The 10,104-nt window shown below is 62.7% G+C and overlaps 1 protein-coding gene across 3 annotated transcripts; it reads left to right on the top strand.

Annotated features, from left to right (window-relative positions):
- The first annotated feature begins 3,391 nt into the window (after nt 1-3,391).
- PHB1 (prohibitin 1) lies at nt 3,392-8,472 on the top strand. Of its 3 annotated transcripts, none has more exons than XM_086864234.1 (7): nt 3,392-3,467; nt 3,957-4,082; nt 4,343-4,504; nt 5,226-5,368; nt 6,367-6,483; nt 7,199-7,294; nt 8,089-8,472. In XM_086864234.1, the coding sequence occupies exons 2-7, from the start codon at nt 3,995-3,997 to the stop codon at nt 8,299-8,301; spliced, it is 819 nt and encodes a 272-aa protein (XP_086720360.1). In that variant the 5' UTR covers nt 3,392-3,467; nt 3,957-3,994; the 3' UTR covers nt 8,302-8,472. The 3 variants fall into 3 exon arrangements, 2 of the variants coding, with proteins under 2 accessions (XP_086720360.1, XP_086720361.1); XR_015279477.1 differs by having other exon boundaries at nt 3,394-3,467; nt 5,226-5,770; nt 5,985-6,483; XM_086864235.1 differs by having other exon boundaries at nt 3,394-3,491.
- Nucleotides 8,473-10,104: the final 1,632 nt, after the last annotated feature.

Genomic DNA, 10,104 nt, shown 5'->3' with positions numbered 1-10,104 from the left:
ATGGGAATGGAAATGGGAATGGAATGGGAATGAAAATGGGAATGGAAATGGGAATGGAAATGGAAATGGGAATGGAAATGGGAATGGAAATGGGAATGGGAATGGAAACGGGAATGGGAATGGGAATGGAAATGGGAATGGGAATGGAAATGAAAAATGGAAATGGAAATGGAAATGGGAATGGGAATGGAAATGGGAATGGAAATTGTGCAATTCCAGAGCCGCAGAGGGTCAGGGGTTCACGCGCTAATGCAGGGGATCGGGTTTGATTCATTAAGTCATTAACTCCCTTTTAATTGCAGCCCTGCTCGGGGACGCCCTTTTACCTGCGCTGTGCGGCTGGGGCGGGCGCTTCCCGCAGCACCTGCGGTGTCCCCAAACCCCCGGAATGTCCCCAAAACCACCGGAATGTCCCCAAACCTCCTGGAATGTCCCCAAACCTCCCGGGAATGTCCCCAAATCCCCCCGGAATGTCCCCAAACCCCCCGGGACTGTCCCCAAACCCCCCGGGAATGTCCCCAAACCCCCCGGGACTGTCCCCAAATCCCCGGGAATGACCCCAAACCCCTCGGGAATGTCCCCAAACCCCCCGGGAATGTCCCCAAATCCCCCCGGGACTGTCCCCAAACCCCCCGGGACCCCCTCTCGGTGCCCGGACCCCTTCGCTCTGCAAATCCGCCTCGCTCCCGAGGAAGAGGAGGATGAAGAAGAGGTGGGAACCAGGGGTGGGGGGGGGCTGAGGGGTTTGGGGGGGCTGCGCTTCCCCCAACTCCCCGATTTCCCTGGAGCTGACGATTCCCGGCTCCCGGAGCCTTCCCGGAGCCTTCCCGGGGGAAAGCCTCGGTCCCGGTGCGGAACCGGCCAGTCCCGGTGCAGAAGCGGCCGGTCCCGGGGGAAAGCCTCGGTCCCGGTGCAGAAGCGGCCGCTCCCGGTGCAGAACCGGCCGGTCCCGGGGAGAAGCCTCGGTCCCGGTGCAGAAGCGGCCGGTCCCGGGGAGAAGCCTCGGTCCCGGTGCAGAACCGGCCGGTCCCGGGGAGAAGCCTCGGTCCCGGTGCAGAACCGGCCGGTCCCGGTGCAGAACCGGCCGGTCCCGGGGGGAAGGCTCGGTGCCGGTGCAGAAGCGGCCGGTCCCGGGGGAAAGCCTCGGTCCCGGTGCAGAACCGGCCGGTCCCGGTGCAGAAGCGGCCGGTCCCGGGGGGAAGCCTCGGTCCCGGTGCAGAAGCGGCCGGTCCCGCTCCCAAAGCGGCCCGGGTGGGTTCGGATCCCGCTGGGATCAGGGATAATCCCCCTGTTCCATCCCCCAGCCCCAATCCCGGCCCAGCCCAGCGCTCCCACCCCGCGGGGATTTTTTCGCTTTCCCCGGCGCGGTCGGGCGGGGCCGTCTGAGCGAGAGCCGGGCTGGATTTTAAAGCGGATTAATTAATTAAAGTGCATTGCGGGGCCGCGCGGACAGAGTTCAGAATGCAAACAGCCTTAATTCGATTTCTCTGACTTGCAAATCGCGGCAGGGAACTGGGCTGAAATCACATTAAGGCCGTTTCCACCCCGAGCCGCGTCCTCGCAGAGCTTTAATGCAGTTTGGGTAATTTAATTTAAACGCTTATTGAGCCTAATTCGGGTTTGTGCCGGGCGCGGGGCTGGGCTGGGACCCCCGGGATGGGCTGAGACCACCGGGATGGGCTGGGGACCCCCGGGATGGGCTGAGAACCCCCCCGGGATGGGCTGGGGACCCCCGGGATGGGCTGGGGACCCCCCCGGGAAATGCTGGGGACACCCCCGGGAAATGCTGGGGACACCCCCGGGATGGGCTGGGGACCCCCGGGATGGGTTGGGGACCCCCGGGATGGGCTGGAGACCCCCCGGGAAGGGCTGGGGACCCCCAGGAAGGGCTGGAGACCCCCGGGAAATGCTGGGGACCCCCCCGGGATGGGCTGGGGACCCCCCCGGGAAGGGCTGGGGACCCCCGGGATGGGCTGGGGACCCCCGGGATGGGCTGGGGACACCCCCGGGAAGGGCTGGGGACACCCCCGGGATGGGCTGGGGACCCCCGGGATGGGCTGGGGACCCCCCGGGAAGGGCCCAGGGAGGGGGCCCAGCGCTGTTTTGGGGTGCGGCTCCACAGCCAGCCCCCAATAACGGGGTCCCAGCTCAATTTTGGGGTCAAAGCCCCCGATATCGGGCTCGGGTGGCTTGGGGACATCAGCTGGGACCTGGCCCCGCTTTTAGGGTCCCCTCCAGCCCCCCCTGGGAGGGCGCTGAGCAGCGCCGTGCCTCAGTTTCCCCACGCGAGGTGACACAAACTCGGGGGGGTGACACAAGCTCGGGGGGAGGTGACAAAGTCTCTGTGCCCAGCGGGGTCACCTCGGAGCGGATCCCGCCGCGGGCTCGCGCTTGGGGCGGGGCTTTTTTCCCCTTTTTTCCCATTTTTTTCCCTGTTTTTCCGGGATTCCAAAGGGAGAGCGCTGCTTCCCTCTAGCGGCTCCGGGAACGGGAGGGGACAGGAGGGGACAGGGACGGGGAATGTCCCCTTTGGGACATTGGGACTCCAGGGAGGGACATTGAATCCCGGTGTCGCGGCTCGGGAAGGACAAAGAGCGGTCGGAGAGGACCCCAAAAATGATTCGGGGTCTGGAGCGCCTCGGGTGAGGAGAGAGAGGGAGCCAGGCCTGGTTAGGATGGAGAAGGGAAGGCTGAGAGTGGAAATATCCCGAATTTCTATGGAAATATCTCAAATATCCATGGGAATATCCCGAATTTCTATGGGAATATTCCGAATTTCTATGGGAATATCTCAAATATCCATAAAAATATCTCAAATATCCATGGGAATATCCCGAATTTCTATGGAAATATCTCAAATATCCATAAAAATATCTCAAATATCCATAAAAATATCTCAAATATCCATGGAAATATCCCGAATTTCTATGGGAATATCTCAAATATCCATGGGAATATCCCGAATTTCTATGGGAAATATCTCAAATATCAATGGGAATATCTCGAATTTCTATGGGAATATCTCAAATATCCATGGAAATATCCCGAATTTCTATGGAAATATCTCAAATATCCATGGAAATATCCCGAATTTCTATGGGAATATCTCAAATATCCACGGAAATATCTCAAATATTTGGAATATGTGTCCCCTGTCCCCTCATGTCCCCTGTCCCCCGCGTGTCCCCTATCCCTGTGTGTCCCCTCATGTCCCCCGCGTGCCTCCCCCCGCCGCGCCTACATCTCCCAGGAGGCCTCGCGCGCAGCCCGGCGCTCCAGCCAATAGCGCGCGGCCTTGCTCAGGGAGCCGGGGGGTACCCCGGGGTCTCCAGGCGGGCGGGCAGCGGGGGGGGCAGCGGAGAACTTCATATCCCAGAAAGCCACGGGGCGCGCGGGCCAATGAAGAACGCGCGTCTTGGAGAGGCGCGCAGGCGCGCTGCGGCGGGCGGCCGCGGATTCATGTGGAGGTCAGCGGCGCGGCGGGAGCGGCGGTGGGTGCGGGCGAACCGGGGACACCGGCGGGCCCGGGTGACCGAGCCGGGCCGGGCCCGAGCCGCGCCCTGCGGGCGGGAGGGAGGGGTGGAGACAGCGAGGCCTTGGTCCATGGGGTGTCCGTGCTGGGAGCGAGCGGCCTAGCAGGGAGCGGGCAGGGGGAGGCCTGGGGGGCTCGGGGGGAGCTGGGGACGGGTGTGGAGGGGTGCCCGGGGGGCTGCGGGGCCTGAGCCCGGGGAGGGGTCACGGGAGAGAGACCCCCGGGGCTGGGGAGACCCCCGGGGCTGGGGAGACCCCCGGGGCTGGGGAGCCCCCCAGGGCAGGAGGAGCCCCCCAGGGCAGGAGGAGCGCCCCGGTGTTGGGAGCCCCCCGGGCCATGCGGTTGGCGGTTCCGGGCAGGGCTCGCTCCCCGGGCCCCCCGCTGCCCCCCAGGTGAGGTCTGAGCGGCCCGGGGGGGTTTGCAGGAGGGTTTCGGAGCGGGGGCTGCGGCTGGAGCTGTGAGATGGCTGCCAAGGTGTTCGAGAGCATCGGGAAGCTCGGCCTGGGCTTGGCTGTGGCGGGTGGAGTCGTCAACTCCGCTCTTTACAACGGTGAGTGGCACGGGCTGAGCCCCCGGGTCGCGTTTCTGTCCAGTTTTGACTTCCCGGCGCTTTTATTGCCCAATAAAAACAGACTGAGCCCTTGCAGTGTGAGTTCCTTCCTCCGAAAGGCTCCGTGAGGAGCAGCCTGGGATTCCCTGCGGTTTCAGCTGCGCTTTCTCCGGGCTCTGTTCTCCCGAGGGCCCCGTTCGTTCCCCGCCGGGCTCCGGTGGCCGCGGTGCCGGCCCTGATGTGTCCCTTTCCCTCGGCAGTGGACGCGGGGCACAGAGCTGTGATCTTCGACCGCTTCCGGGGGGTGCAGGACGTGGTGGTGGGAGAAGGGACCCATTTCCTGATCCCCTGGGTGCAGAAACCCATCATCTTCGACTGCCGCTCGCGGCCCCGCAACGTCCCCGTCATCACCGGCAGCAAAGGTGGGTGCTGGCCCCGGGAGGGGCTCGGGGGGCTCCGGGGGAGGTTTGTCCTTCCACACCTGGAGTTGTGTGCAGGCACAGACGGAACAAGCTCCACCTGGAGCTGAGGGAGGCTGAGCGAGCACCGGGACAGGTGAGCTGGGGGTGTCAGTCCCACCCCACCCCGCTCCAGGTGACCCTGAAGGTGTCCTGGGGTCCCGTCTGACCCCAGCTCCGTGGAGATCCCGAGGGTTGGGAGCAGTCAGGGAGGGTTGGTCTCTGATAAAGGGGCTAAGGAGCTCTTTGGTGCTCTGGGGATCCTCCAGCCCAAACCATTCCCTGACCGTGGCGATCCCAGGGGTCCCCCTTTGGCACGGGAATGGTTTGAGGCTTTTAATAAAGAACAGGTTAAGGAGCTCTTCCTTTGGTCCCAAATGTTTGGAGTTTGAAGGGATCTCTGGAGATCCCACAGGTCCCCAGAAAGGTTTGAGCTCTTTAACTCAAGAACTCTTCCTCTCCTGCTGGAAATCGCTGGATCCTGAGCAGTTGGGCTTGGAAGGGAGCCCCGGAGCTCCCCCAGTGCCGGGCAGGGCCAGCCGGGGCAGGTGACAGCGCTGGGGTTGGAATTCTCCCTCCTGGAGGGCAGAGGGGAGTGAAGCCAGCCCGTTTTTCCTGGGATGCGGGGGGTTTATCCGTGCTCGGGGCTCAGCGCAGCTCCCTGAGCGCGGCACGGCTTCCCCAGACCTGCAGAACGTGAACATCACGCTGCGGATCCTGTTCCGGCCCGTGACCGCGCAGCTGCCACGCATCTTCACCAGCATCGGCGAGGACTACGACGAGCGCGTGCTGCCCTCCATCACCACCGAGATCCTCAAATCCGTGGTGGTGAGCAGTGAGAATTCCAGCCTGCTTTGGGTGGGGAGGGACCTGGGAGCTCATCCGGATCCGAACCCCATCCAGCCTGGCTGTGGGCAGTCCCAGGGGTGGGGGTTCCAAAACTCCCTGGGAGGGTTTTTCCATGGGGAAATTCCTGCTGCTGTTTTGGCTGGGGCAGCATGGGGCTGTGTCCGGTCACTGCCTGTTCCCTCTTGTTTCATCCCATTCCCAGTGCTCTTCCCAGTGCTGTCCATCCCATTCCCAGCGCTGTCCATCCCATTCCCAGCACTGTCCATCCCATTCCCAGCTCTGTCCATCCCATTCCCGTCCTGTTCCCTCCCGTTCCCAGCTCTGTCCGTCCCATTCCCAGTGCTGTCCATCCCATTCCCAGTGCTGTCCATCCCATTCCCAGTGCTGTTCCCAGCTCTGTCCATCCCATTCCCACTGCTGTCCATCCCGTTCCCAGTGCTGTCCATCCCGTTCCCAGTGCTGTCCGTCCCATTCCCAGTGCTGTCCATCCCATTCCCAGTGCTGTCCATCCCATTCCCAGTGCTGTTCCCAGCTCTGTCCATCCCGTTCCCAGTGCTGTCCATCCCGTTCCCAGTGCTGTCCATCCCGTTCCCAGTGCTGTCCATCCCATTCCCAGTGCTGTCCATCCCATTCCCAACTCTGTCCATCCCATTCCCGTCCTGTTCCCTCCCGTTCCCAGCTCTGTCCCTCTCATTCCCAGTGCTGTCCCTTGTGTTCTCAGTTTGTTCCATCCCATTCCCATCCCATTCCCGTTCCCAGTTCTGTCCCTCCCATTCCCATCCCATTCCTGTCCCCAGCTCTCCATCCCATTCCCTGTGGTTCCCAGCTCGTTCCTGTTCCCGTTCCCATCCCATTCCTGTCCCCAGCTCTCCATCCCATTCCCCACCGTTCCCAGCTCTATCCCATTCCCGTTCCCATCCCGTTCCCAGCTCTATCCCGTTCCCATCCCGTTCCCAGCCCTGTCCCTCCCGCCCCAGGCCCGTTTCGATGCCGGTGAGCTGATCACGCAGCGGGAGCTGGTGTCCAGGCAGGTCAGCGAGGACCTCACTGAGCGAGCGGCCACCTTCGGCCTCATCCTGGACGACGTGTCCCTGGTGGGTTCCCCTCTCCCGCTTCCCCTCTGGCCACCAGGGAGTCTGAGGGTGGCCACAGGACGGCGGGCTGGACATCTGGACATGTGGACACAGCTCTGGCTGTGTCCCTGTGGCCTCGGGCAGCCCTGGTGGCCCTGGTGGCCTCAGGTTCCCTGTGCAGGGGTTCTGTAGCGCTGCATCCCAAAGCCAAATTTGGGATTTGCTACCCTGGGGCACCCCAGGGAAGCACCAGGAAATTCCCGCTGGTTCCTCTGCTGAGATATCCGAGGGCAGAGCTCTGTCCTCCCACCTCCGTTTATAAATGAAATTACAAATGAGATTTATCCCTTTATGAATGAAAAGCTGTAATCGGGCACAGCTCCCTCTTTCCCCTCGGGATCCTGCAGGGAGCCTGGGCAGGAAGGTGATTTTGTTTGTTTGTTTATTTGTTTGGAAGGTGACTTTGTTTCTGCCCAAAGGGAATTTGGACACTTTGTTTCTGGAGCTTTCCTCATGGGATTCCTGGATTTCTGTGGGGGATTCCTGGATTTCTGTGGGGGATTCCTGGATTTCTGTGGGGGATCCCGGGTGGATTCCTGGATTTCTGTGGGGGATTCCTGGGGGATTCCTGGATTTCTGTGGGGGATCCCGGGGGGGATTCCTGGATTTCTGTGGGGGATCCAGCAGAGCTCTGGTGCCCGTTCCCGCTGTCACCCAGCTGGGTTTGTGCCCCCAGACCCACCTGACGTTCGGCAAGGAGTTCACGGAGGCGGTGGAGATGAAGCAGGTGGCGCAGCAGGAGGCAGAGCGCGCCAGGTTCATCGTGGAGAAGGTACCTGTTCCTGCTGGGAAATCTGGGATTTGGGATTTTCCCTGGAGCAGAAGGGTTTCCCCAAATATCTGACACGAACCCGGCTGGAGGGGGCTCCTCTTTGCTCGTGGTTTGCTCCTGGGTCACTGCTGGGATCCACACTGGATCATCTCTGGGAGAATGGGATGAAAATTTTCATCCCTTGTGTCACCTCACATTTTGGAGACCTCTGGCTTTGGCACACAAAATAATCGGCATTTCCACGTGGGATGGAGAGGTGGAAAATCAGCAAAATTCACCTCAAAACTGCCTTTTTTCCTTTTCCCGCAGCAGGCAGATCCGTTATTTCCTGTCCCACTTTAGAGACCACCAACCAGAACCTTCCATCCCTCTCCTGGCTGGGGAATCCCTGCGGGCTGGGGTGGCTCCTCCCGCTCTCCCTCCTTTCCTGCGCCGCATTCCTGGTTTTCCTTCATGGTTTTCCTTCATGGTTTTCCTTCATGGTTTTCCTTCATGGTTTTCCTTCCCGGTTTTTCTTCCCGATTTTCCTTCCCAGTTTTCCTTCACGGTCTTCCTTCCTGGTTTTCCTTCACAGTTTTCCTTCCTGGTTTTTCTTCCCGATTTTCCTTCCCGGTTTTCCTTCATGATTTTCCTTCCCAGTTTTCCTTCCTGGTTTTTCTTCCCCGTTTTCCTTCCTGGTCTTCCTTCCCCATTTTCCTTCATGGTCTTCCTTCACAGTTTTCCTTCCTGGTTTTTCTTCCCGATTTTCCTTCCCAGTTTTCCTTCACGGTTTTTCTTCCCGGTTTTCCCCGCAGGCCGAGCAGCAGAAGAAGGCGGCCGTGATCTCGGCAGAGGGTGACTCCAAGGCTGCAGAGCTGATTGCCAACTCGCTGGCCACGGCTGGGGACGGGCTGATCGAGCTGCGCAAGCTGGAGGCGGCCGAGGACATCGCGTACCAGCTCTCGCGCTCCCGCAACATCACCTACCTGCCCTCGGGCCAGTCCGTGCTGCTGCAGCTGCCCCAGTGAGCCAAGGGGGAAAAACAACACAGCCCCCCGCACCCCCCCACAAAAAAACAAAAATTAAAAAAAAATCATCGCGGTTTCCTCGCGGAGGAAAAGGAAATTTGGAAATTGGAGGGATTTTATTTTTTTTTTTTTTTTTTTTTGGATGGGTAATGGAATAAAAAGTGAACAGGCTTGAGGTTCCTCCCCTGTGTGGTCACAGCGGTGGCTTCAGTGACTCCGAGCTGGGGAACTGAGGAAAATTTGGGAAGTGAGATTTGCCCCTTTCCGGGCAGCTGGAGCACCCGGAGCTGAGTTTTCCCGGGATGGAGCCCAGGAATCCACAGCAAGTCCAACGCTCTGGAATTCGGCATTTGCAGCTCCGGGGCAGAGAGGGCGCCGAGATTTTTTTGGCAGAATAACAAATCCAGCGCCCTCCGCTGTTCGTAGGTGAGGAAACAAACCCCAGGCAGAGCTTGCAGACGGGAGGATTTAGAAAAGGAACAGAAAGATGTGGGAGCAGCCCTGAACTCCTTTGGAAAGAGCCAAAGGGCTCGGTGCCCTTCCCCCTGCGGGCCGCTCTCACTAATAATTCCTGCACGGCTGCCAAAGCCAAACCACAGCAGCGCTGTCCCCTCCTGCACAGCCCCGGCAGCGGTTCTGGGGCTGTGCCCGGGGCTCCGCCGCCGCCCGGGGCGCCGAGCGCTCCGCTCCTGCCCCAGTTCCCTGCCCGAGGTGCCGCTCCTCGGCCGCGGCCGCCGCTCCTCAGCGAAACCGCGGCTGGGATTGAGCAGTGATTAATTAACGTGCCGAGGGCAGGGGGAGGTTTGGGGCAAGCGGGAATTGTTTGGGTTTGGCACCGTCACGGACGGGAGCGGCCCCTCCGGCCCTGCCCGCGGCTGAGGGGCCCCGGGAGCCCTGAGGGCGGCAGCGGCCGGCTCCGGGAGCCCTGAGGGCGGCAGCGGCCGGCTCCGGGAGCCCTGAGGGCGGCAGCCGGCCCCGGGAGCCCTGGGGGCCCCAGCCGCCGGCCCCGGGAGCCCTGAGGGCGGCAGCGGCCAGCCCCGGGAGCCCTGAGGGCCCCAGCCGGCCCCGGGAGCCCTGAGGGCCCCAGCCGGCCCCGGGAGCCCTGAGGGCGGCAGTCGGCCCCGGGAGCCCTGAGGGCCCCAGCCGCCAGCCCCGGGAGCCCTGAGGGCTCGCTCAGGCCGCGGTCACCGCAGCCCGGCCGCGGCCTGCCCGCCTCACCCGGCTGCGCTAATTACGGCGGGCTCGCTAATTACCCGCGTGGAATAATGGGCGGGCGGCCCTGCTGAGGGGAGCCCCCCGCTCCATCGCACCCCCTCACGCGACACCCTCACCCCCGCCATCACCTGCCTGCGCTAATTAGGGCACGGTCGCTAATTACCGGAGGGGTAACGAGCCCCCTTCGTGCCCCCCGCGCATGCGCACGCTCCCCCCCGCCTCACCTGCACCGCGCGCGCCGCCGCCTCAGGTGCAGCAGCGGCGGGAAAGGGGCGGGCGCGCGGGAACGGCCCCCGGCGGCGCATGCGCACAGCGCCGCCTGCCCCCGGCCCGTGAGCGTCCCGTGCGCGCCCCCGGCCCGTCCGCGCGCGCTCCCGCCCCTCTCGCCCTGTGCGCGTTACCCCCGCCACCCCTGCGCGCTCCCGCAGGCGCGCACTCGCCGTCCCCGCTCCTCTCGGCCTACGCGGCGCTTCCCTCCCGCCTGCACAGCACGGTCCGTTCCCTCCCCGCCTCCGCGCGCGCTCCCGCACACGCGCACTTACACCCCCTCACCCCCCCCCCCCCGCCTCCCCAACCCTTCCCTTCCAC

This window comes from Cyanistes caeruleus, chromosome 27, assembly GCF_971803275.1.
Source record: "Cyanistes caeruleus chromosome 27, bCyaCae1.hap1.1, whole genome shotgun sequence".
NCBI classification, from domain to species: Eukaryota; Metazoa; Chordata; class Aves; order Passeriformes; family Paridae; genus Cyanistes; species Cyanistes caeruleus.
Note: the sequence above shows the minus strand (reverse complement) of the source record. Positions and strands in the feature narration are given on the sequence as shown.